Here is a 26,614-nt window from a genome sequence, read left to right on the forward strand (position 1 = left end):
GCTTATTCGTTTATGTATTTATTTTTTTAAGAGGTAATCTAATTTGAATTAATCTTTGATATAAAATAAAATACATTTGTTTTGTCAAAATATTTACAACGTGCAATAAATTATGCAGTTAGGTTAACATAGTTGTTAAGCTCATTGCTTTTTTTTTTTGTAACGTAGTAGTTTTAACTTCTGGCAATGTAGGTGCAATTGAAGATTTGGCACGAGGGCGTTGCTTCTTTTATTTTAGTTGATTTGCTTGAAGGCAACAATAGGTTTTCTGAGAATTTTCTGGAGAAAGGACATGCCGTCTAGCTAGATGTAGAATCCAACTCTGGAGTTGGTTCTTTTTTTTTCTTCTCTCCTTTTCTGCCGTAATACATGAAGTGTAGGTCTTCCTGGGATTACTCAGCAAGTGCGTCATATTTGGCATTAAAACTTTCTAAGAAGCTTCTCTTTCGCCATGAATTGCTATTTATGCCATCTGCGAAAACTAATATACATTTATAAAGTATTGTCACCAATATAATCAAAAAGTAAAAGTTATATAAAGATAAACAACATTCAAACTGCGCAAATAATGCCACACGAACAGATATACTATAGTTAGGAATCTATTAAGAATCTTCTTCACTGGCGAAACATGAAAAAATACTATAGGGTAACGTGGGAGGTTCTCGTGGTCTTCCTCTCCATGTAACGCAAATGCGGGTTAGCTCCATCAAAAAAGTCCTCCACGAAGGCAAATTTCTCCCAATACTCGATCCAGGAGTTCCCTTGTCTTCTCGATTGGGTTTAAAATTACAAGGAGCACGGAGTTGAGCATTAGTAGTCGTAAACCCATAAAATTGGGTCGGCTGTGTACGGTTATATTATAAAAATAAAATAGGGTAACGGGCAGCCGTGGTGGCTCGGGGGATAGAGCGCTCGCCTCCCAATGAGGTGACCCGGTTCGAATCCCGCACCTGGCTAGCACCGACCACAGTTCTGAAGTAAAATATCGTCAGTGGTAGACAGATCTTGGGTTAAAGTCCCCTTGCCGTCATACTAACCGTAGAAGATCTTCGTGGTTTTCCTTTCCATGTAACGCAAATGCGGGTTAGTTCCTTCAAAAAGTTCTCCACTAAGGCAAATTTCTCCCTTTACTTTATCCAGGAGTTCCCTTGTTTTCTGGATTGGGTTCAAAACTATAAGGCTACGGAGTTGAACATTGGTAAACTGTTCAACGACGGTTATAAAATAAAATTAAATAGGTTAACGGGACTGATCTTGTTTATTGTCTAATATGTATATTTTTGTATATTCTGTACCCATACGTGTGTATAAAAATGTTAGTGAGTAAATTCTTTTGTAAAGATAACATTTGTATCAAGTTTAACTTATATATATCGCCAGAGTTTTCCCTAGAAATAAACAAGGACCAGAGTGCTCACAGAAAAGGGTTAGTTTTTAAAGGGCACTCACTCACTTACCACAGTTAAAATTTATCAAAATATTATGTAATGACTGAATTTGAGCTTCAATTTTTATATTACCCTCTTATACTCTTTTATGTGCATATTTCACATAATAATTGTCACTCATTATCAAAATAACAGAAAAATTTTAAGCTTTTGATAAATAATTAAAGGCAAGCTAAAAGAGTATAAATTTTCTTCAAAAAAAAGTACTTAAAAAAAAAAGGATTAATTGATTAACAACTTTAATGCTTTTTTTTATTTATTTAAAATGAAAATTATGAGAAAATAAGCATTTAAAGATTCATTTTTAAATAAAAAAAAAAGTATTTATTTAAAAAAAAAAAATGGTAAAATTGAAAATCACTAAAAAATTCATTAATACTCCTCAAATAAACGATATGAATATGTCTGGGATGAAATATCTTGCGAATTTTTACTATATAACTTAGGCAACGTAAGAAAAATCTTGTTAAAGATAAAGTATCAATTTAAAAATTAAAGTTAAATAGTCATCAGTCACTTGATAAATCAGAAATGGACTTTTCATTAAAACAGGTGGTTAAGAAAACGACTTTTTTCTGAAAAAAATGAAAAAGCAGTGCTTTTATGGCATGGTGGCTTTTTTTTTTTTTACAAAAAGAGCGAGGAGGGCTCATTTATAGGGAGGTAAACTGATTTTAGATTTTCTGGATGTTTGATTGTTTTTACGTGTACTGGTTTTAGAAATATTTGGGAAACATTAGAAATATTTGTAGTGCAATGCTGTCCGAGTGCAATGCTAATGGTCGAATCTTTACTTTTTTGGAATCATTCTTAATAGTTCAAGGGGATGACCTCAAATATGCCAATTAATTAGTGTAGACAATATTTTAAGTTACGAAATCAGACACAAAAACGTACTTTCTCTGAACAAACATGCCTTTTTTTCGACACGGATTCGGATTTCTAACCCCCATAATCTAAGGTGGAACAGCAATCTGGGAACTATGGTCCCTATAGTTTGTTCAGGAGAGCGATCCACAGTTTGAAGAGAAACAGTGTGACGTCCCTCATTTATCATAGTCGTGACAGAGCTGTAGCTTGGCTAAAATTGAGAAGAAAAATTTTTTTAATAACTAACATATTTTCAAACTATTGGCTGAATTCTGTACTTGCTATTTCTGTTGACCACGTGCTTGCGTTAATGTTCCCGATCAATTGTTTGTAAAACGCTGTTCTGATATAAATGATATTATGATGATATATTATAGTAATGGAGAAGAAACTAATAAACCTAAACCTCCATTCACATTCAAAAACATGCAGTTTCCCTGTTTGCATTTAATATGTGTTATGAGATTTGCTTGTTGAACACTATGCCGAAGAAAGACAAAAAAGTATCACATTATTTTCTTCGAGTGTAAACAAAACGCTTATTCAACGTTTTTTTAGCTTCTTTTTATTATTAAAAGCTTTTATTTTTTGAAAATTTTAATCTTGCTAAAGTTGAACGAATAATTACCTTTTTGTCCCTCCATTTGTTTTTTAAACGAGTTCCAATATATTTCGCTTAAAATTTAAAGGTATTTGTTCTACAGTACTTGCGATAGATGTTATTTCTTACATGTTAGTGATTGATAATTAATTATTCATTATGAGAGTTGCATTTTGAATAATTGTCGAGAAAAGACAAAAAAAATTCTATCACTGTTAAGACACGCTATTCTCTTTGAATATAAATAAAAAACAATATATTAATCAGGTTTCGACATTATTTAGCTCTTTTTTTAAAAAAAAAAAAAAAATTAAAAACTTTTATTTTTGAAAATTTTATTTGATCGAGGCCCTAATGTGCGAATTGCCGCTTTCTCCGTTCGTTTTGTAAACGAGTTTGACTATACTTCGTTCTAAAAATCAAAGATGGTACTTGTTCTTTTGTATCAAACGACATTTGAGCTCTCAGCTATCTTAATTGTCCACATTCAACCATTATAAATTTATAAGATTTCCTGTTTATAATACAGGAACTCATTGCTTTAAACCTGAAACTCGCTTTATCATCATTTTTCTTGGCTGCATTTTGGCGACTTCCTTTCAGGTCATAATACATATCGCGATACCCCGTTGGAGCTAGTTTTTTTTCTTTGCGTTTGGCAGAATCCCAGTTCTTCGCTGCCGCGTGTAATTAGGACACGTTGAACAAAATTGTTAGGGGGATACGAAAAGGTTGCCTTTTTGTGCCGGTACCAGAGATCACATTTGTTGCCGCGTTTTAGACATAACTGCTGCCAGGAAGAATATGCTTTAGTTGTGAAGTGAAATTTATCAAAGTGTATTATTTTGAAGTTATTTTCTGGTGGATAATTAGATCAATAATGCCGTCCACCAAGAGGTAAGATATGATTAAATATTTAAGCAGATAAATGGGCAATTAAGTATATGTATTATTTCTTAATTATTAGATATGTATTATCATTGTTTGTAAAAAATATGATAATAAAAATTAAAGTGTACCAATTGTTTTATAGTCTCGAATCTTATCGCTTCATGATTATTTAGGAGAAATAAAATGTAGGAAGGGGTGTTTGGCCATGTGCTGTAGAAAATGAGATTTTATGTAATTTTTTTTCTTCTTCATAATCATGTGTATTTAATTTTTAGAAAACAAATAATGTTTATATTTCTTTCTTAATTTATGCTATACATATTTTATTTATATTTTTTGTATATTTTGTATAGCTATATATTGAAAACTTCTGTTAGAATAAATGTATGTACTTGTAATGCAAGGGTTAAAAGTCCTTTCGAGTTTATTTATTTTTTATGTTATTGCGTATTAGGTTTCGTGTCATGTATTTAATTTTTTAGAAACCAAATAAGGTTTACTTCTTTCTTAATTCATACTATACATATTTTTTTTTTGTATCTTTCGTATAGCTATATATTCAAAACTTAAGCTGGAATAAATGCATGCAAAGTATGTAATGCAAAGGTTAAAAGTTCTCCTTTCAATCCTTTCGATTTTTTTTTAATTTATTATTTTTTTATGTTATTGCATGTATAAAAATTCTGATTTAATTTTTTCTGGTAAAACATTAACTTTGAATCTAAAAAAGAATTTTTCACTAAAAACGGTGTTCTAACAATTTTTTTAGCATATTGTATTTTTTTTTTCATTCTTTAATTTTTTAATAAATTTAAGTATATAATGAAATATATAATGTTATATTTCTTGAGAATTTAAAGATACATTATATTTAAACGTTAGATAATAATTTTAGTAGAATCAGATTTTTTTTCTTTCTTTTTTAAATGCAGATTTAAATATTTGGCTTTTTTCTGTTTCCTTGGGGGCATAAATGAAATCCACAATTTTTAATTTTATTTTTCTTTATTTACTTTGCATACGGAACCTTCATTTTGTTTTGTGTTCAAAAATAAATAAAACAAAAATTGTAAAAAAAAATGTTGAATTTTGAAATTTGTAATGAAATATAGGTAGGAAATTTTGAACTTTATTAGTAAATTTAAATATATTATATAAATAAAATTAGAAAAAATAAATCGAAAAAGTGACTGTTTTATTTGATTTCTTTAATTTATTTTTGCTTTACTTAAAATTTATATTGTTTTTCACAGCTACAGTAGTACTGTTAACAGTCTTATGATGCATAAGACTCCATCCATTGAAGAAATGGCTGTTAAAGAGAAACAGAGTGAGCCGAAGCCGGCAAATGTTTTTGTGTTTGACGATACTGTTTATAGGGAGAAAATGTTTGACAACTTAAACAAGCTGAGGAAAAACAAACAATTTTGTGATGTCACATTGCAGGTATTTTATTTTTGATCTTTTTTTCTTACGTTTAATGATTTCTTGTTCATAGATTTTACGATTTGTTCATGATATACTAATACTAGGAAGGCTTATGTAGAGAAGTGATTAATTCATGAGTAAATTTAAAATTTCATGGATATAAAAATAAGATTTGCAGGAAATATTAAAATTTTTGTGGCTCGAAATAGTAAATATTAAAACTTTCCTTTATTAAAAATGCAAAATATCCTGCAATCGAGTGTTACTAACTTTACACTGCTTGTTGTTTACTTGATTGCTTAAGAAAAATTAAAAGTTTATTTAAAATGGATATCTGCAATCAGCCTGTAGCATAAATAAGATATGGAAATATCCCCCGCAAATTGTTTGAGGAGATTTCTGTATCGTTATTTGTGGCAAAATAATTGCTGAGCCTGCCAACTTCCAGGTAGCGGCCGGCAAGAAAAAAAGAAAAAGAAATGAAAACGTCACAAAGAGGGAACAACTCAAAGTATAACTCTTAGCCACCCCTGGGAAAATAACTAAATGTTTTTTTTTTTTTTTTAAATGTGCAAGTTTAAAATCTATTTGGCACCTTGTTGTAGTTGTCACTACAGATTGGGATATAGAAATATCCTCAATCAATTTTTCATTTGTTTTAAACGCTATTTTAATAGCTTTAGTATTGTATGAAAAATAAATGTCTTTAATTTAAAGACATTTATTTAAGTAAAATATATACGTACAATATATTCCTATATGAAGTAAACTAAATTCAACTACAAAAATTAAGAAATTACTGTTAATCTATATACAACCATTCTTTAAGTTTAGGATTCTATAGAATAAGAGTTTATATTTCAAATATTCATATATATGCAAGTTTTCAAATATTCATGTACATTCAACAGTAGTTACAAACGATGAATTAAGATTCATCGTTTGTAACTCACTCAATTCACTTCATCACTCAATTGACGACTAGCATATCTCTAGTGCATCATTAACTATTTTATCAAAGACTCCCTTATTTGAGGGAAGAATATTTTAATCTGACAAATTTTAAAAATTTGTTTTAGAAAAGCTCTAAACCATCTGCTATGAAGAAAAAAATAAGTTAAAACCTTTTTATTACAAAATAAGTATTAAAAATATTTACTAAATAAAATGCCAAATATTAATTCATCCATTATTAAAAAAACTTCAAATTTTAACAAATTTGTTAAATTTTTGCCAATATAGGCTGAAAAACATTTACTTAACTAAATTTTCTGTCTATTTGTGAGAGGAAAATCTTTAAATTATAAATTTTATAGATTAGCTAAAAGGCTTATTGAACAAATTTCAACTTGATATCTGTAGAATGTAAAATTTTAATTGCTTCCCGCCGTCTACTCAGTGGCCAAAGAAAAGTATTTTTCGAATCAAATAATATGTAATATGAACTTAAAATTTCGATATTTTGTTTAAAAGCTATTCGTTTCGTTAAAAGCTATTCGTTCCCCCCAAACTATTCGTTTTATTTTGTGTAAAAATTCCCCCTCAAGCTTTAAGTGGGCGCATCGTGCGCCCACCTCCCCCCCCTGGTGGGGGCCCCTGCGTCTACTAGTTGAATTTATTGTTAATAAAAATTTCAACCAATTTCCAACTTAAACTAGCAGCATCAGTTAGAAAAAAAATATATATACACGGGTCTGTCTAGGCCGAATTTACTACCGTTTAGCGGTACCTTCACAAATTCAACTTAAGGAAAAATGGTAGTTTCACAAATTCAATTTTAGGAAAAACGGTAGTTTCACAAAATACTTTTTCTTGAAATTTTATTTTTGTATCCCTTTAGAAACGATAAATCCATATTTTTGTGTTGATTTTTTAATATAATTTTTAATTTTTCGCAAATTATGTCTAAATTTTCACCAAATAGGTACCTCTCAGAAAAACCTAGACAGACCCCTGATATATATATTTATTTATTTATATGAAAATTGTGAAAAAAAAAGAAAAAGTATAATAATGTCAACCAAAAGTGATGTCGTCAGGGAGTGCCAGTCCCAGAAGTCATAAAAATATAAAACCTTTCCTATGGAGAGAACAGAGCATAACAAATGTCTAAAATCAAATGTCAAGCTTTCTCTGTACCCCAAAGGCTTTGCAAGAAGTCCAGGAAAAGAGAAAAAGTGAATACAAAATGTGTAAACTAATGACAAAATGAAAAATAATTTTCAAAAAACCTACTTAAAAACATATTCCTTTGCCAAAGCGAAAGCATGCCACATTCAGAAAATCCCAAACCAAACTGAAATTCGCAAATAAACTTCACGCCCCTACTTATTGTGCAGGAAGAAGAAAAGGAAAAAAATGTTTCAAAAGTGATTCTCTAACAAACTCTAAAATTTTAGGTTGGCACCACTCAAGACGTTAAGGAAGTTTATGCTCACCGAGCAGTGCTCGCAAGTGCAAGTCCATACCTATTCGACTTGTTCACAGCTGAAAGCAAGGGACCCAGAAATCAGTACAAATTAAATGGAAACATAGAAATGGAGGCATTTGAAATTTTAGTTGATTATGCTTATTTGGGAAGGTGAGTACTTTTTATAAAATAAACTATGTGATTTAATTTTTATAAAAATTTTAATTGGTGTAATTCTTCCCCAAAGGCTTGAAGTTCCTTCAAAATTAGTAAAAGCCACCTATGTTGCTGCTACCAAACTGCGTATGAGCTCAGCTGCGAAACAATGTGGTAAATACCTTGTTGAGAATATGACACCCGACAATTGCATCAGTAAGTTTTTATGCTTTTGTACTTTATTAGAATTTCAAATTTAAGTGCTCTAATGAATTATAGTGAGTTTTAAAAAGAATAATGGGTAAACATTCTGTAAATCAATTTATTTTAGATCTTAGAGCTCTACCAGGAATTGCAACCAACCCTGAAGTTCTTGCAAAAGTGGATGCTTTCATTCGTCAAAATGTGAGTATAGTATAATAATAAATTTTAGGAAATATACATTTCTGTTAAGTGAAAAATCAATAAAAAGAACTTTCTTTGTGTTCTAGATAAGTGAAGTAGTTAAATCTAAAGAGCTCCTTGCATTACCAACAATACCAGTGGAATTATTGCAGAATAGTCACGAGGAAAAGAATGCCACCAATATAAAGCATTTGTGCGACATGGTTCTTGATTGGGTTAAATCTCAGGCTGATAATCAGATAACCATTGATGATTTGACACAAAAGGTAAAGATCTGCTTTAATAAAATACTATTTATATAATTTTTTTAACATTGCTATAATTTTTAGTTAACAGAAAGTAATCACTTTTAGCTTTCCACTTACTTTCAAAACATAGTTAAAGAGAAATTTGACATTTAAATTAACTTAATGTAACAAAGTTAAATGTTAATTTTGGGATTGCAATTTTATGATTAAGTATTAGTGAAAATGGGAGAAGATATCTTTTCCTTAAGAGGACACTATACAATATATAAGAAACTTTTTGTTGCTAATTTTCTTTCACCTTCATTAGTAATTATAAAAAAAAAAAAAAAATGAGTGCAGGCAAAGCTAGAGAAAGCTATGAAGTTTCAAATGTCGGAGAGAAAAATAAATCAAATTGCAAACAAATTATTAAAAGAGAACTTCTCCATTTCATAATCCTAAGTCTCTTCTCATAATTTATTTTCATTTGGATATTTAAAAAATTTCTTTTCAGTATTTAAAACTTCATGGCTTACCCTAGGTTTGTCTGAACGCACCTTTTCTATGCATCAAATTTTATTTTTTATGAAAATGAACAAGAATTTGTGACAAAAAGTTTCTCCCAAGGTATGACGTCCTCTTAAAATGTGGAGGGCCGCCAACTTTTTAAGCATTGAGGGGAAACTTCTAGTGGTAGCAAAGTCTTATGTTTTTTAGTCTGATTCTGTTTGTTCAGTAAATAGTTATTTTCCACACCACAACATGTGAATGATTTAGAAGTTCATATAAAAATCCACTTTGCACTAGTTTTGTTTTTGGTGAGCCTTTTAAAATATTGAAAAAATTATTCTAAATTCTGAAATTTATAGTTTTTGATTGTCTACTGCTCTATAAAATATTTTGTAAAGAGAAATAGTAGCAGCCTTGAATGCCTTTTGTTCTGTGATGCCTCACAGAAACAAAAGTTAGTGAGATTTTCATCCCAGTACCTGCTTGTGCAAACTAAAATTGAAAAGGTTCTATTAGACGGTTCATTTCTTCTATTTGTAGAAAATTTAAATTGGATATATTGGAAAATTTTAATTGGATATATATGGAGGCTACAAATTATGCTCTTAAAGATCGTCTCCTTCAGTGATGTTTTTCTTTTAGTTTCTTGTTTGCAGTTGCCCAGTTAAGCCATGATTAAGCAATCATTTTGGAACTTGTTATGATATAGAAATCTTTCCCTAACATTTTATAACAAAAAATAATAATTAGAAGCTGTTGATTTAAAACTACTTAGTTCAAAGTATATTAAATTGTTTTATTTAAATGAAATTATTAATGGTTTGTAATAAAAACTTCTTTTTTAGGTTCATATGCTCTATCTGAACCCTGACCGTACTCTTCATGATTGCAGTGATATTGAAAATGGAGACGTTCAAGATTCTGAAGTTATTCAAGATTACAAAAAGCTCTCCAGAAAAGTATCAGTACCAAAATCTGGAAATCCAAGATCAAAGCGATCCAATCAGACACCTGCTAAACCTCGCCAATTTTTATTCACCAAATCTGATTCCAGCTCATCTGATGAAGAGGATAATGATTGGAAAGTTATTGTAATTACTGCAAATGGAGGTATTTTTTCAACTTTCATGCTTTTTTTACACATTTTTTAATATCAATATTTTAAAATTATTAAGAACAATATGATAATAAAGATAATAGAAAATCAAATGTTATTATTTTTTATTCAGTTATAATTTGTATTAGTTCTAGAAAAAAAACGAAATATTTATGCCGGGGTGTTAACAACTTCAAAATTCCAGTATGTTTTCTGTAATATTTGAAAAATTAATTTCCTTAGGGTTTCTTTTTTATTTCTCTTAGTTTTAATTTGTTTTCATAAATGCTACTGAAGTTTTTTTTTAAAAATGTTAAACTTCGTAATTAAGACACTTGTAATTATTTGCATTGAGAATGGTGAGTTCAAGTATTTGAAAGAAAAAAATTTAACTAAATAAACTTAACTCCAAATTTTTAATATAAATATTATTAATATTTAAGTGTAGCTTCTTTAAATATCAATCATACTAATATATGCACTAGCCAATTATGTTTTGAGCTTTTAATGGATTGTTGATTAAAAATAATTTAAAATGTAAGTTTTTAATGTATTACGAAGTTATTTTCTTCCTTATTTTAGTTTTACTCCTATTTATAGCATTCGTTTTACTAAAACACCAGATGCCAGCTTGCTCCATTTTGTGGGGATAATTTTTTTTTTTAGTGGATCCAAACTTTATGTGTTAATGATTTTGAAAATTTAGTTTCTTGATTAGATTAAAAGTATTTTGTCCACGATCACATATAAAAAGCTAAATTATTATTATTTTTTTTGTGGTAAGCCTAATTTCTGCAAGTTTTAGTTGTTAATACTCTATCACATTACAAAAACTTTTGCAGAAAGTTGTAAAGTCCGCAGCCCCGTGTTATAGTAACATATCATTTATAGAAATAAATAATAGATTTTTTACTTTAAGTATTTTATAATATTTGTTTGAAATATTTCATAAAAAACAGCAAATTATTAACACTAAGTTGTTTTAAAACTTAAGTTAAGGCAAAGAAATTTGATGAAATTAAATCTCAAAAAAAATTTCAAACTTGTTAAAATAATACCAGCTCTAGTGTGTATAATTGAGCCTATTTATCATGAATGTTTAATTTTTTGTTTTATATTTTGTTAGAAAACAGTATGCTGGGTGTTGTTGCTGCATATGGAAAATTGACAGTGCTATCAATTGTGCAAAGGGTTCACACTCCGAACAACAGCCCACTTTCTTCAAGAAATGCTTCAGTGGAAAAGATTAGCACCTATTCAACTGTCCCTCCTATGAGCTCTGCCAGGTGTTCTGTGGGCACTGCTGAATTTGATGGGAAACTTCTAGTTTGTGGTGAGTATAAGTAACTATGAATTAAACAAGACTTTCTTAATTTTAGATATTAAATCTGTGCTCCATGTGTCAAGCTTGCCATATTGGTGGCGTATTCTATTATGAAGTATCAAATGTCCAAAACTATTACAGGCTTCCCACTCCCCTGGGAAAACCTGGAAAATGCAGGGAATTTTGATTTTTTTTTCCTTACAAACTGGGAAAATACAGATAATTTTGTTTCTTATTTTTGTCTTTTAAAAAATGGTGACCACTCAAAGCGTAATCTACGAGATATTTAACCATGATATTTCAGCTATACTAAACTATTTCATTTACTATAGCAGGGGTCGCATTCCCCCTAAAATTCATAAAATTCCTAAAACTATGTGCAAACCCTAAAAATCTGATAAAATTTTGTTGGTGTTCCTAAAAAATTAAGAGTTATAGGCTAAATATAAATTAAAAAAAGCAATAATCTAAAATATAAGAATTTAACTACATTAATTAAAACTGTTTTAATTTTGCCACATGGGAATTCTGATCCTGAGAGAGGTTTTTCGATAAATAAAGCAGTGCTTAATGTGAGTCACCATGAAAATACTATTATGTCTCTTAGACTAATCAAAGATACCATTTGAAATTATGGAGGAGTGTTGAAGATCACCACAACACTATTGTGGGCAGTAAAGAATCTTACAAATCATATCAAGAATATGTTAGAAAAATAATCATGATTAATTTTTTTTTCTCTAACTTTTAATATAAATTGCTGATTTGAAATCTAATATTATCACACAATAGTTTTTCTTATTAAAGTAAGGTAAAGGGTAATAATAAAGTTTTAATTAAGAAGGTAAAAATTAAATAAAAATCCAAGTTGGTGTTAATTTATTTTTTCTCTTGATTTATTCTCACTTTTGCCTGTTCCTGAATTATGCACTTAATTTCTGATAGGTAATATGTAAAGTTGAAATTTCATTTTTACACTTTAGAGATTTCATTCTTGACTTAATAAATTTCAGAGCTTTATTTTATGGCTTGCAATTATATATGATATGTGTGGATGAATTGTAATAATCTTCTGTTATGTAATAAACTACCGTGTGATCTGTTTTTAACCTAGCAAAATCATATATTACCCCTAAAATTTACCTAAAATTTTTTGAAAAAAGTTCCTAAAAATACCCTAAAATTTTAAAAAACTTTGCTGCTACCCCTGCTATAGCATTATTTAAGTATGTTCAGCTGTCTTTCCAGTAATTAAAACTAATAAATAGAGTTAGCTCAATATAGCTCGCATATAATATATTGTGTATAATATGTACAGGGAAAACATAGGAAATTTTTTTTCCAGATTTGAGTGGCAACCCTGTATTAATGCCCACTCCCTTTTTTTTTTGTCATTTAAAATATTTGATTTGAGGCTTGTAAGGATTTAATTTAGTATGAGGTGTATAAAGGAAATATGAAAATATAAATAAAAATTTTACTATGAATTACTACTCTATAATAGACTTAACAAAATCATAGGCAAAAAAGCTGGATTCTAATTTCAGGATCTTAAAATTCTATATTAAAAGTGATAAATAATTATTCATACGAGTAGCATTGTAATCAAAATCAATTTGATATATAAAGAGATTCTAGCAATCACTTAAGTAGCATTATAATCGAAATAAATTTGTTATTTAGAGAAAGTTTAACTATCGGTTAATGTAAATGAAAATACTGTGTTAAATTATATTTCAGGGAAGTAATATAATTCTAATCAATTTGTTATTTACTTTCTGTTCAAATAAGTGAGAGCACTGTGCTACATTTCACAAAAATAGTGTTGGGATTCAAATTAATTTTTTGTTCTAAGATATTTCTTTAAGATATATCTCACTGCAAAATCACTAAACTGTAGACTTAATTTAATGTGGGATATAAAATTACAGGTGGTTACGACCGAGGAGAATGCCTCAAGACTGTTGAATCATATGATTTTTCTACAAACAAGTGGACCACCATGCAACCAATGAAAGTCCCACGTGGAAGATTCAATGCAGCTAAAGTAAACAACAAAATTTATGCTGTTGGTGGTTGTGATGGTCAAAAAGAACTCAGCTCAGCAGAGTATTGGGATCCAGATACAAATTCCTGGAAACAACTCCCAAATCTTCCTGCAGTCAGATCTCATGCAGGTGGGTGATTTCTGCTTTTAGCTCTAATGTTTCTTTTTTTCTCCATTTTGTTTTATTTTTAATGCATTTTTAATCATTACTCTAATTTTTAAGAATGTTGTGTTTGTGTGTTACGTACCATTGCCCTTCCCCACAGGGTTGCATTTAATTTTCATTGTTTATAAGAATTAACCTTAACCTTATTTATAAGAATTAACCTTGTTTAATATATATTAATCTTAGCTATTAATTGTGCCTCTTTAATTATGACTTTCCTCTCTGGAATGTGTACTGTTTTCAACTTAATGTTTTTAAACTTTTTTGAATAAAAAATAGACTATAGTATATAATAGATAGATAACTAACTTGAAATTCATTGAGAAAATTTAAATGCACCTTGTTTAGTTGATTGGTGTTTTTCTAATGTTTGTAAATTAGGCAACTAACTTTTTTTCCAGTTATGCTTTCTCCAATTTTTCCTACTAATTTATGATGTGAAAGATAAAATAACTCAAATATCTTAACAAGTGTGAATGTAACTAAAAATTGACCTAATGTTTAATTTTAATATAAGTTACTTCAAAATTTAAAAAGCTTTATTTATTAGGGAAACTATTTAATATTTTACTGGTGAAATATATGTTATTCAAAAATATAAAGTGAGAAGATAATTTTACAAGGCAATTAAAAAGTTACACATTTTGTATGAAGTTTAATTTTTTTGAAATTTACATAATTTTGCTTTAAAAACATTTGCGTTTGAGACACTCTATTTGAAATATCTTAAATAGTGTGGTAAGAAAAATTATTATTCAACTTCAAGCCTTCAAACTTTACCTATGGCTTTTACTGCAGTATTTCTGGTCGTTTATTCAATGATAAAATAAGTTTTTTCCAGCGACGCTAAAAAAAGTGAACCAAATTATTCTTAAAGAAAAATTAATTTGAAATTAAGTTAAGAAATTCATTAAAAATTTATTTTAATTATTGTAAATTAATAGATATTTTAAAATTAAGAAGTACTTCTATTTAAAAACTAAGAGCGATTAAATTTTTATGAATAGTTTTCTAAATTGATTTTTATCTTACCTTTTACACCTACATTAAGTTAGTTAACTTAAAAACAGTCTTCAATTTACAGAAAGTTTAAATAGTTTTATCCGTGAAGTATTTTTTCAATCTAGTTTCTATAAAGTGTTTATCTGTAACATGTAAAGGTCTATTTGCAAATAATTCTAAACCTTTTTACTATGAGAAGTTTTATTCCATAATATTAATAATAAGAAGATGAAAAACAAATAAATAAATAAAAAAATAACTTACCATTGATTGGAAAAAATGAATAATTTGTAATAAAAGACTAAAAAAATGAACGTGCTTTTATTTACATTTACAAAACATAGTTTTTAAATATTTTTCTTTAAAAATGAAGATTATTATATAATTTTTGAACACAATATTTATACTAATTAAATGACACTTCTAAATTTGGAGAAAACATTTGTATTTAATTAGCTTATTAGTTTTGTACAACTATCTAAAATATAAACATAAAATAAAATATTTGATTTTTGCTGCGCTTGCCAGTAATCAAATCAATACTTCTGAATTGTTAATCTTTATTTTCGTTGTATATATATATTTTTTTATGTTTATTATTTTTTAATTTGTTTTTGTTTAACAACTCGGTTAAAATTTCAATAATATTTTTGTTAAAAAAAATACATATTTGCTCTTGTATAAGTTCAGTACTGATAATATTTAGAGATGGCTATTAGTTAATATATGTAGGTGTGGCTAAAATTACTATTATGAATTTATAATTAGCAATAATGTTGTTCTGTATCTGTGACTAATATGAGGAGGGGAAAAAAAAGAGTTTAACCTTCGATTGGCTCGAGCGAAATTCTGAAATTTCAAAGTATTTTCGATCGAAACATGCTGAAGACAAGAAAATTATGCAAATGTCTCTTATCTTTAACTCACTGCAAATTTAGTTTTGTTTGATTAGCCAGAATAGTTAAAAAAAAATAATTAAACAGAATTAAAATTTTTAAAGTACCTTATTTTTGAAAATCTTAGCCAGAATAAAAAGATCTATATTGACAATTTGAAGATTAAATCCCATTACTAACTGTAACGTTTGAAGAACTCCATCAAGATGTTTTAAGTGTGCGTAATGTATGTGAATGTTAAAGTATTTCCCTGTCTGAAAAAGTTATTTATTTAGTATATGTTTTGAAAGTATGATATTCAAGAAGAATTCAATGTATATATATATATATATATATATTTATACATGCTTTATATTTATGACTAGATTAATAATGATACATTGATAATATCCTTGAAGAATTCATGAATGTTTCCTTCTTTGTAATGTTAAAAAATATTGCATCAACTGTTAAATGTTGAAAATTCTGGAAACAAAGAAAAATTAATTTGAAACAATTTTCGTTTGACTGAATAAGCAAAGGAGGAAAAACATTTATTTGGAAAATTATCATTATTGATTGGAAAAATACTGCTTTTGATTTTTAGTTTGCTTATAATTTAGCTTAGCAAGTTTCTCAAGATTATATATTTTACTTAGCAAGGTTAATATATGTATGTATATTGTAAGAAATTTGTACTCATGTGAAATTAATTTATCTGTTTGCATATTTTTGTACTTGGATGCTAGCAGGCAGATAGTATTTATTTGTTACTCAATCCAAAAGACATCAAGAAAATAATTCTATAAAATACGATTCTCATTTGTTGATCATGTTTACACGATTCAAATCTATCTCTCTAAAAAAAATTTGATTATCATGAGATAAAAAGAAGAAATATATGGTTTAAAGGAATTAAAAATACATAGAAGATTATGAAAACTGCAAAACAAAAGAAGTAGGAAGATTATTGCTTTCAATCTACAAATATGAATTTTGCCATATGTATTTTAATTATTGATTTTTATTCTACAGTATTGAAGCAAATTTTTCAATTGTAGTTTTAGATAATGTTGAAAAGAAACTATTTTGAAGAACCAATTGATTATCAATTATATACTACTTAGCTTATATGAGCTTGTTCATTTTTAAAAATAAAGATGGAACAAATTCTGATTGCTATTAAATGTAATATTCTGAAAAATAAGATCCAAATATGAATAGGCTGAAATTATTATCTATAAAACCTGAGTGTTTTTATACTTGGTTTCTCCATGCGAGAAATTATTGGTCTGCTAGATATTCAACCAGTGCAAACTTTGAGTGAGTTTGATTTTGTTTAAAAATTGAGCTTTGTGTTCAGAATTATACTAATTATTACTTTTATATTAAGAATTTGCATTTAGTCATTGGGGTTAAACTGTTTTCTTGTATAATGAATTACTAATTTTGATAAACCTTACTATTTTTCACAGATATATAATAACGCTTGTGGGTGTAAGGGATAAATAGGAGCTTATATCCTCTAGCTAGACTGCTGATTTAGCTACATCTCACTGTGATGATTCGATGGACAAGACCACTTGAAAAACTTAATCCTACCTTTCTCATGTAATTTCAGGTTGTATGTCCATCAAACTGACTTCCTACGCATAGGTGATGCAAGATATGCTGTCAACAAGATCTTCTGCTTACGAAAGTGCTTCTCTACCAATTTCACTATTCTTAGTGATTAGATTTCAGCTCTTCCATGTGTGTGCGTCACGAAGATGTTTGTTTTAGCTTGGCGGTTAAAACAGCATTAAGAAAATAGGCGAAGAAGTTAGTGCCATTGAAACCACGATGTACGAGACTTTTGTGTTCAGAAAAAAAACCCAGTCCAGATTCAAGAGACTGATATTGTTTCTTTTTTTTTTGTAATTTTTTTTATTGCTTTACAGTTCAAAATTTGCATGCATACATTTTTATTATTATATAATTTTTTTTTTAAATTTGGCGTTTTCTGAGCAGTTTTTTTTACTCCTCTTTTCTTTCTTTTTCTATTTTGTTTTTTTTTTTAAATTTTTGTTTAATATTTATTTTGATTCTTGTTAGAAATATTTCTACTTTTCTTAAGGCTGTTTTGGTGTATGTGAAAACTTAGGTGTTATTTTAAAGCAACATTTCAAGCGGAGAATATTGGAAAAAAATTCTTCAATTTAAATTCGCATATTAAGGGGCTCATCAGAAATTTTCATATCAGAAATTATTTTAATCTGCTTGTAAGAAGTTAAATATCTAAGTTATGTTTACTTTTGTAGCAGGCAACAACATTCTATACAATTACATTTAAGAAATAATTAATAAAAAATTTCCTTGGCTTTCTGAATTTCTTTTAGAAACATATTTTTGTTGTAAGTTGAAGGCAATCTAGACTGCAGAAGAGAAGGTCATGAAAATGGTTTGAAGATGTTTAAAAGCGAAGTAAGAGGAAAAATAAACTGTTTGACAAAGAATGCTATTTTACATGTGATGAAAGAAGAAAAATATCTCAGATTATAAATGGTTTCAAGAAAATCAGTATTACTGTGAAATGGAGGAAACTTAATAGAGAAAATGAGCTTTGTATTTTGAAAAATAAAAAATATTTTGTTTAGAAAAGTGAAGATTTAATATTATCAACTGAAGTTCTGTTGAAGATGAAAAACCGTATGTGAAGAATTATAAGAAAAATTGCCTGTTGAATTGTGCAGCTGATGATTAAAACTGTAGTAGTTTATGTATTTTTATCACAATATATTTTTAGGAAGAACTGAACTTAATTTATTGAAGTTTTAGGAAGAGAGAATGAAAAGTTCTTTTAAGTCTTGAAAAACTAAAAAATTTTCATTTGAGAGCTGATTATGCTTAACAATTTTAGATTTATTGTCATTTTCTTCTTAATTTTTTTTAATTAAAATATTAATAATTATTTTATAAAAAAAAATATTCAAGCATTTAACAGGCTAAACCTGATGAGGTTTAATAAGTTTCTTGTTATTACAAACTATTTTTCATGTCTATAATTTCATCATAGGTTTTGAAACTGATGTAGCTTTTTCAAAACTTAGGGAAATGAAATATCTACTACCACCTAATTAAAACTTTGTTTTTTAAATTTTGAAATAAAAATTTAAAAAATGCTGTTAAATAATACGAGAAGTATTTCTTTCCCCTTTTGACCCTAAACTCAAAACAACTCAACAAAAGTTAAACTTTAAACAAAAGTCTTTTATTATATTTGCTGAGAAGAAATGCATGAAGAAAAGTAGTTCTGATCTTATGTGTTCAATTTTGTCCTGCAATTAACATTATTTTTTATTTGAGATATCATCTTCTGCATGAAAATTATGTCTACTAAATCATTTACCTGAAGAAACTTGGAAGATTTATAGAAGAATAGTGAATCCTTCTTCCTATTATTCACATCTGTCTTTCGCAAATAAAAGTAACATCCAACTTAACAGCCTTTTGAAGTTTTTCTTTCATTTTTTTTATTTCATAAGGGAACAAAATAAGTTAGGTGAGTATAAGTTAGTAAAAAAAAGGTTCCCAGTTATAATTCTAATCATATCCACATTTTTTTCCTTTTGAAATTTTAGTGCTTATTATTTATTTATTTATCATTTTGTTAATTGAATGCAAGGCCAACAAAATCAATGACCAATTATAATTTTTTTTTACTAAAATGCATTCATTCTTAATACAGGAGTATGCAGCATGGACAAAAAACTTTATGTTGTTGGAGGCTGGAATGGTCAGCGCGGATTAAAGAGGTGTGATATTTTTGACACTGAAACAGATACTTGGGTGACTATGGCTCCATTGTCAACAGGTAAATAACAAAAAAATTGATTACAATTTGTCTTTATAGTCTTGATTTTATTAAAAACTAACTTTATTGAAAGAAGAACCAATAAATCAAAATCAGCATTGAACATAACGAAATAGTCCACAAAATTGAAAGGCCAATACTTTATATATATATATATATAACGGCAGGCACTTGAACTCTCGTTCTCCACCTCGGAAGATGCCGGAAGTTTTGCTCATTTAGCGTTACCCAGTGGGCACCTGTGAAGCTACGTCATGGAGGCGAACAACATTACCCACGCCACACTGCCACAAACCCGTTCATAGGGCGGGCCACATTCACACAAAGGACAACACAGAGAGAAACATCCATGCCCAGAGCGGGATTCGTACCCGCAGCCGTTGGCTTCGCAGTCAGGCATGCTAACCGCTCGGCCACCTGGCCGGCGAAAGACCAATACTAACACAATTAACAAAGCTTAAGTAATTTCAATATCTTTTATTTATTATTATTTGTTGCCCTTCTCAGTGACTTCAGTGTTAGATTTAGAAAAACTCCTTTTTAGCAGCTCATTCCATAATAATGAAGATTAGTTGTATTCTATGTTTGGTTTAATGCTGTTGTTTAAGGGCAACTCATAAAATCTTTTAAATTTATCACATTCTAGCAATTTTCTCCTGTACCTAGGGGTCGCAATAAACCTATTTCAATATAATAAAAATGCACAGTATTGGTGCAGTTTTAATAAGCACCGGATTCACTTATAAAATACTTTATATAGTAAGTATATCTGATGCTTATGAAAACTGTATTAATTACCATAATAATGCTAGTGCATACTACCAAAAATAATTAAGCAGTATTGGTGTCAATAATAGTATGGCATTTTTTTTCTTTTTTTATTTCGCCTTAACAAATTAGTACTATTTCTCCATCAATCTGTACTTATTACCAAATTTATTTAAGCCTTGTTGTCAAAAAGGGTATGACGATTTTTTGCTTTTCTCCTAAAATCAGTAGTATCATTACTTCATTATTAATTTTACTATACATAACTGTTATACTAAAGTCTTACTATACAAAGCTTTTTTTTAAAATTTAAATTAGTTCCTATTACCAAAATTCGTTGAACTTTATTGGCCTCAAAAATGGTATGATTTTTTACTTTTCTCTTAAATGAATTAGTACAATTTTTCCATTAATTTTTATTTTTAATACAATAGCTTACTTTTATTTTAATTAGTACCAATTAACAAAATTAATTTACCATAAGTGTCAAAAATGGTATGGACATTTTTTAGTTTTCTCATCAACAAATTAGTACAATTTCTCCGTGAATTTTGACCCTCAATACATAATTTTTTTACTTAGAGTATACTTTTTCTTATTTCCAAAATTTATCAAGCCTCATTGGAGTTAATAATTTATGTCAAATTTTTACATTTCTCCTAAAAGAATTACTATTTCTCTTTTAATATTGTTTTTCAGTCCACAGTTTTTCTTTCAATTATCGTTGATTTTAAATTGCGTAGTTTTATGGAAACTCTTCTTAAAAGCACAACTATAAACAAAATTAGCATGTGGATAGCTTTAGAAATACTAACTTAGTAACGTAGTCTGCATATTTTACCACATTCATGTCGATTGATAAGTTTATCTGACATCTGAATAAAAAATAATTAAATATCTAAGAATGTGCAATGGACTTCTTTTTTGATTAATGAGAACTACATAGCTACCTACATGAATCGCAGAAAATCCAGTAGATTTTACAAAATAATATAAATTTGATAATAACTGTTGCAAAATATACCAAATATTCTACACACAGGGCAGTTTTAGAGATTTTTAGTCATTAAATCACAATAACTTTATTACACTAACAATCTATAAATAGTTTGCAATATTTTCCATTTATGATTACTCATAATTTTGAATGGTGATAGACGTTTAATTCATTAAGGATAGATTAATTCATTATAAAAAGAAGCTAAAAATTTTAGAATAAAAGAAAAGCTTTAAACTGATTATGATTCATCATCATGAATTAGTAATACTTATTTAAACCATCAATAACATATGAAAATTCTTTTGAGTTGTGATTTTTTTGGGGGGAAATTTACTCAATTTTAAGGACTTCTCAAGAATGCACAAAAACTGGGAGAAATTTTATTTAACTAATAGACCAGATTGACAAATCCAGAAGAGTTGGCAACTATGGAGCTATAAGCAAGTAAACATCACTGACACTACCTTTAAAATCATCTGCAGACTCATTTCTATCAGTGACACTAGGTCTAAACCAATGAGAAAATTCCATTTTTTAAAATTTCTCTCCTAAACGATCTGATGAAATTTTTGAATGAATTTTAGCATTGCCCCTTTTATCCATTTCACCCAGAAACTCCCTTTTATCCACTTTTCAAATGTTAGTATGATGCACATACAGACAAACTTCAGTGTTTTTCGATTTTGAGCCGATATTAAGATAATAGATTAAACCCGTTTTAGGTAACAAATGATTCAGTAAAAATTTTTTGTAAGTTGTGCTAAATTTCAGTTGTTAGTAAGATTAAGGAATACAACTTAACATATAGGAACAACATCCTTAAAAGAACTTAATAAAATTAACCTTTTTAGAGTTTGTAAGCTAAATTTTTATAAAATTCTTTTGTAACTTTTTCAGGTCGCTATCAAGCTGGTGTTGGAGCAATGAATGGATATGTTTATGCTGTTGGAGGTTGTGATTCTTGGAATTGCTTAAACTCTGTGGAAAGATATGATCCTGTGTCAGATAGTTGGCTCACTGTGGCCCCCCTTCATACTGCTAGACGAGGATGTGGGCTTGCTGTGTACAAAGGTAAGTTTATTATAATTTGTCAGAAGAAAATTTTGCTTTGCATTTAACTGACGGGTCTATTAAATCCAGTAGTTTTTCAGAAATTTCTTACATCCATTTGTTTTTTAAAAATATCTGGGTGGAAGAATAAATGATACATTACTTGCCACCTTAGGCAACAAGCTATCAGTCGGGAACTCTCAAGAATTTGAGCTTCCCTGCTCCATGTTACATAGTTTACCATTGTGGTAATATGGTGCTTTTGTGAATAATTAAGAAAAAGCTTCAAGTGCAGCTATAATGGATTCTAAAATTTAAAATTCTCCCTTAAATTGTGAATTCTGAAAAGGCATTATTTTGTGATAAATTTCTGTTTAAGTTTCCCTGACAATGGCGTGAAACTTTTTTCAGTATTTCTAAGCATATTCTTTGGAACTTTCTTAAAGAAATATTTTATTTCTATGAGGACGAAATTCTTTAAAATTTTATTGCTAATATAAGTTTTACTAAAATCTGCAAATTTGTATTCTGCTTCAATCTATATATTCTAATATAAAAATTAACAGGTGTTTTTTTTTCTTTTCTTTTTAAGTATAAAATAATTTGTTTTCTTCTTTAATTTATTTTTTCTTTACTTATCTCATGGAAAAGACTCAAAAACTTAACCATATATACTATTAATTGTTGAAATATTCGACTACCAATAATTATTTTTTTATTAATATAATGTAATTAAATGGTTAAACCATTAATACCCTAGGCATAATTTTTTAACAAAATCAATACTAAATGCAGACGTGCCAACTCTCCCGCATTTTGCGGGAGTCTCCCGAATTTTGAGTTATTCTCCCGCCTTCCGGAATTGATTTGAAAAACTCCCGAATTTTACTGCGATCGACGGCCAAACTCAAAATTACCAAATTTTTCGGCGAGTGCGAAAGTAAGTTTTTCTTTCAGCTTGAATTCCATCCCCTCTTATCAAACTATCATCTACCTGAAGCGTAGCTGAACATGCTTTATTTTCCCCCCCTCTTCAACGTTACCTCTTAACACTNTTACTTATCTCATGGAAAAGACTCAAAAACTTAACCATATATACTATTAATTGTTGAAATATTCGACTACCAATAATTATTTTTTTATTAATATAATGTAATTAAATGGTTAAACCATTAATACCCTAGGCATAATTTTTTAACAAAATCAATACTAAATGTAAATTGAATGAAAAATTAATCTGGAAAAAACTACCCATTTTTAAATTTGTATAATAATACAAAGTATTATAATAATTGTATTTATAAATACAAATTATTTCATAAATTAACTAATAGCTCCACCACCTGTTTGCTAACTACACACACCTATTAGAGTTTGTAGATTTATAACTTTATTGCCATAAAAGTTTTCGTTACAAAAAAATTAAACAATTTAATAACTTTGAAGCTTATACAAAGAAAGATTTGCACATTTTCAGAGATAAAAGTATGCAGCAACAAGACTTATATTACTGATTATAGTTTTTATGTAACAGAATTATGCTGTGTAAAAAAAAAACCTTCAACTTTGACTTAAAGTATTTCAAAAATTGTGTGTTTAAATATTTCCCTATCAGAATATTCTTCTAACATTTCACTAAAAATATGCCAAATTTTTAATTTGTTTCCCTCCAGAATCATTTTTTGCAGTAAGTGAGTGAGAAGCCTGCATGTCTAAAATTTTCTGAAATAGTTGCAGCTTTTCTGACTTTTTCTTCTTCAGTAATACTTTTCTTCAGTCCAGAAAACTTTTGAGTCAGACTTAAAAGAGTTTATTTTATTTAAACATTTGATTAATGAAAAAAAAAAAGTCAACTTAATTGTAACTTTTGTAAAAATTCCCACGAGTTTTGGGTATTATTATTATTAATTTTTTTTGTGCTGCTTCTTGAAAAGAAGTGTAGATACTAATAATTAAAAGTTTGAAAAATTTTTCTCGTTTGAAAGAAGCCTAATTTTAAAAGGTTTAGTGTGTAATTTTTTTTCTACTGTAGAAGAAACTAATTCTGATCTTTTGAGTGTAAATAGAAATCATTTTTGTGGAATCTAATAGGCTTTATAATTTTAATAGGGAAATTGTATGCTGCTGGTGGACATGATGGAATTCATTCTTTGTGTACAGTTGAAATTTATGACCCTGAAACAGATACTTGGAATCCAGGACCATCTCTCACATCTTGTAGGGCCAATGTTGGTGTTAGTGTTGTGGATAATAGACTGTTTGCTGTTGGAGGTTTTAACGGAAAGACTTTCCTCAACACTGTTGAATACTTGGATGTCGAAAATAATGAATGGACTACTTTTGTGCCCAAAGAGCACCACAATGGCTGTTCTTCAAAGAACGGTTTAACGGACTGTGATTCCAGTACCACAAATGGTACCACCAATGGCGAGTTGCATGAAGAACAAGCTGTCCACTGATGTCCAGCTTACAAAGAATGACTTTTTTTGTGCACTTAACCATACTATAACGTTCCAAAAAAAGAAAAAGAACTGTTACAATCTCTTTGAGATACTTGTTATTGTCAGTAAAATGTTGTTCATCTTTCACTCTATGTTAAATATTGCAAGTGTATATTTTTATTTTTTTTTTTGTCCCTGTTTGTTTTGTACTAGGTCTAAATTTCTTAGACTAAGCCCGTTTTCTTCCCTATCTTAAGTAACTCTACTTGTCATTCCATTAATATAGCAGTAGTATCTGCAAGTGTATATTGTTTCTGAAAGAGTACTCAAGTAAAATAGATCGACACAGAACATTTTTAATTTAGTTGAAACTCTTAGTGGAAAAACATGTTAAGAAAATTCATTTTTGAATGCATAGTAACATCAGGAAGTTGCTGCTTGCAGCTAATCATAACGTCTCTGAAAATAGAATGTTTGGAATAAACCACTAAACATGCTGTGCAACTAAGTACTTTATTATAATTGAAAACCTTAGTTAAGGTGCATTTTAGTGGATTTAGAAAAACCAGCTTTTGAATGTATTATATCAAGGTCCATCGAAAATAGCCTTCATTAAAGATTTGGCAGAATTAAATGCTTACTGTCATCCATAACATGTCTGAAATTAAAATGTTTTCAGTATGTCTCTGAACATGTTCTTCCACTGAGTCTTTTAAAATGACTGGAAATCTTAATGGAAGAATCTGTTACAGCACATTTTAGCAAAGTTAAGAAAATAAGCTTTTGTTGTATAATATCAAAGTTGTTTACAATCGACTATAAACTGTCTTATTGAAATATTCAGCAGACTGAATGTTCTATACTGACAGCAAACAAAATATTTTCAATATGCCACTTAACATGTTCTTCCACTAAGCTCTTTAATTGATTTTAAACTTGATTTACGATTTAAATATGTATCTTTTGTCTCAATCACTGTTGAGTAGTGTATAATAAATTTTTTTTTTTATAATATCAGCTCTCATAACCTCATTGATGAATTTTTAATAAAGAAAAATCAGGAACTAAGCAAAAATGAAACCTCCCATTATACAAGAATTATAAAAACGCAAGATAGTGTCTTTCACTGTTTTTTATATTCTTTGATACAGTCAAATATTTGCTTGACTTGTTTTTTATAATCTGATTTATTACTGAAATTTAATCCACTTATGCCACTGTTTGAAATGAAAGTTTTTACATATTGCTCGAAATTTTCATTTAGTTTTGACAAAAATAAAAATGAATTTAAAATTTGGCTAGTGTGTATTATTTTGGTTGTTTCTTATTTTGAGCCGCAGATCAATCCAAGTAAAAATTTGGTGGATAATACTGAACCTTCTGAATGGCATTTAAAAAGGATCCTTTACAGCAGTCTTCCCTGTAGATCAAATGGTACCGAGCCGCCCATTTCATTACAACTGAATTTGAATTCCTAGGTTTTTACCCCAAAATAAAAATAGTTCCATTAAAATTTTATTCATTTAAAAAAAAGGGCCCCCCCCCCCCCGAAGGTAGTGACATAAATTTTTTAATGTTTTTAAAAAGTTTTAAGAAAAAGAAAAAGAAGGAAAACCACCACAACTATTTTCTCTTTCAATTAGTTTTAATTTAAAAAAATCAATCATCATAACTGTAAATATCATAAATAAAACACGAAACCGAGGCGCAAAATTGACATTGGAACTAATGAAAAACTTAGTCTTCTCTCTTTGTCTTGTCACTTTTTCAGGTTTTACGATCTCTAGATTTGAAGGTGAAATCCAAATTTTTTTGCAGATTTCAGTGATTTTAGTTATGAAATCAATAAAATATGCGAGTATTATGCATTTACAATAAAAAAAAAAATTTTTTTTGAGTAGAAAATTTTTTCTTCTCTTTAATTTATTTGTATCTAAAATTTTCATATTACATTAATCATATAAATTAATATTAATTAAAAATTTGCCTAATAAATTTACTATTTAAGTGCAAGACAGATATGAATTGATTTGAAAAATATCA

General features: G+C 28.4%; 1 protein-coding gene across 4 annotated transcripts in view; it reads left to right on the top strand.

The window, feature by feature from the left end:
- Nucleotides 1–25,868, top strand: part of LOC107451421 (influenza virus NS1A-binding protein homolog B) — a 54,927-nt gene extending 29,059 nt beyond the window's left edge. For 3 of the 4 annotated variants that reach the window (XM_016067502.3, XM_071184661.1, XM_016067503.3), the window contains exons 2-12: nucleotides 5,067–5,259; nucleotides 7,641–7,822; nucleotides 7,899–8,023; nucleotides 8,139–8,212; nucleotides 8,299–8,478; nucleotides 9,795–10,059; nucleotides 11,172–11,378; nucleotides 13,301–13,546; nucleotides 19,187–19,312; nucleotides 21,978–22,151; nucleotides 24,240–25,868. In XM_016067502.3, the coding sequence (XP_015922988.2) occupies nucleotides 5,092–5,259; nucleotides 7,641–7,822; nucleotides 7,899–8,023; nucleotides 8,139–8,212; nucleotides 8,299–8,478; nucleotides 9,795–10,059; nucleotides 11,172–11,378; nucleotides 13,301–13,546; nucleotides 19,187–19,312; nucleotides 21,978–22,151; nucleotides 24,240–24,589 (2,097 nt within the window). In that variant the 5' untranslated portion in view covers nucleotides 5,067–5,091 and the 3' untranslated portion in view covers nucleotides 24,590–25,868. Of the gene's footprint in view, nucleotides 1–3,324; nucleotides 3,820–5,066; nucleotides 5,260–7,640; nucleotides 7,823–7,898; nucleotides 8,024–8,138; nucleotides 8,213–8,298; nucleotides 8,479–9,794; nucleotides 10,060–11,171; nucleotides 11,379–13,300; nucleotides 13,547–19,186; nucleotides 19,313–21,977; nucleotides 22,152–24,239 lie in introns of those variants that run through there. The other variant, XM_016067501.4, reaches the window with a different exon arrangement.
- The last annotated feature ends 746 nt before the right edge of the window (nucleotides 25,869–26,614 follow it).

This window comes from Parasteatoda tepidariorum, chromosome 8, assembly GCF_043381705.1.
Source record: "Parasteatoda tepidariorum isolate YZ-2023 chromosome 8, CAS_Ptep_4.0, whole genome shotgun sequence".
In the NCBI taxonomy this organism is placed as follows: domain Eukaryota; kingdom Metazoa; phylum Arthropoda; class Arachnida; order Araneae; family Theridiidae; genus Parasteatoda; species Parasteatoda tepidariorum.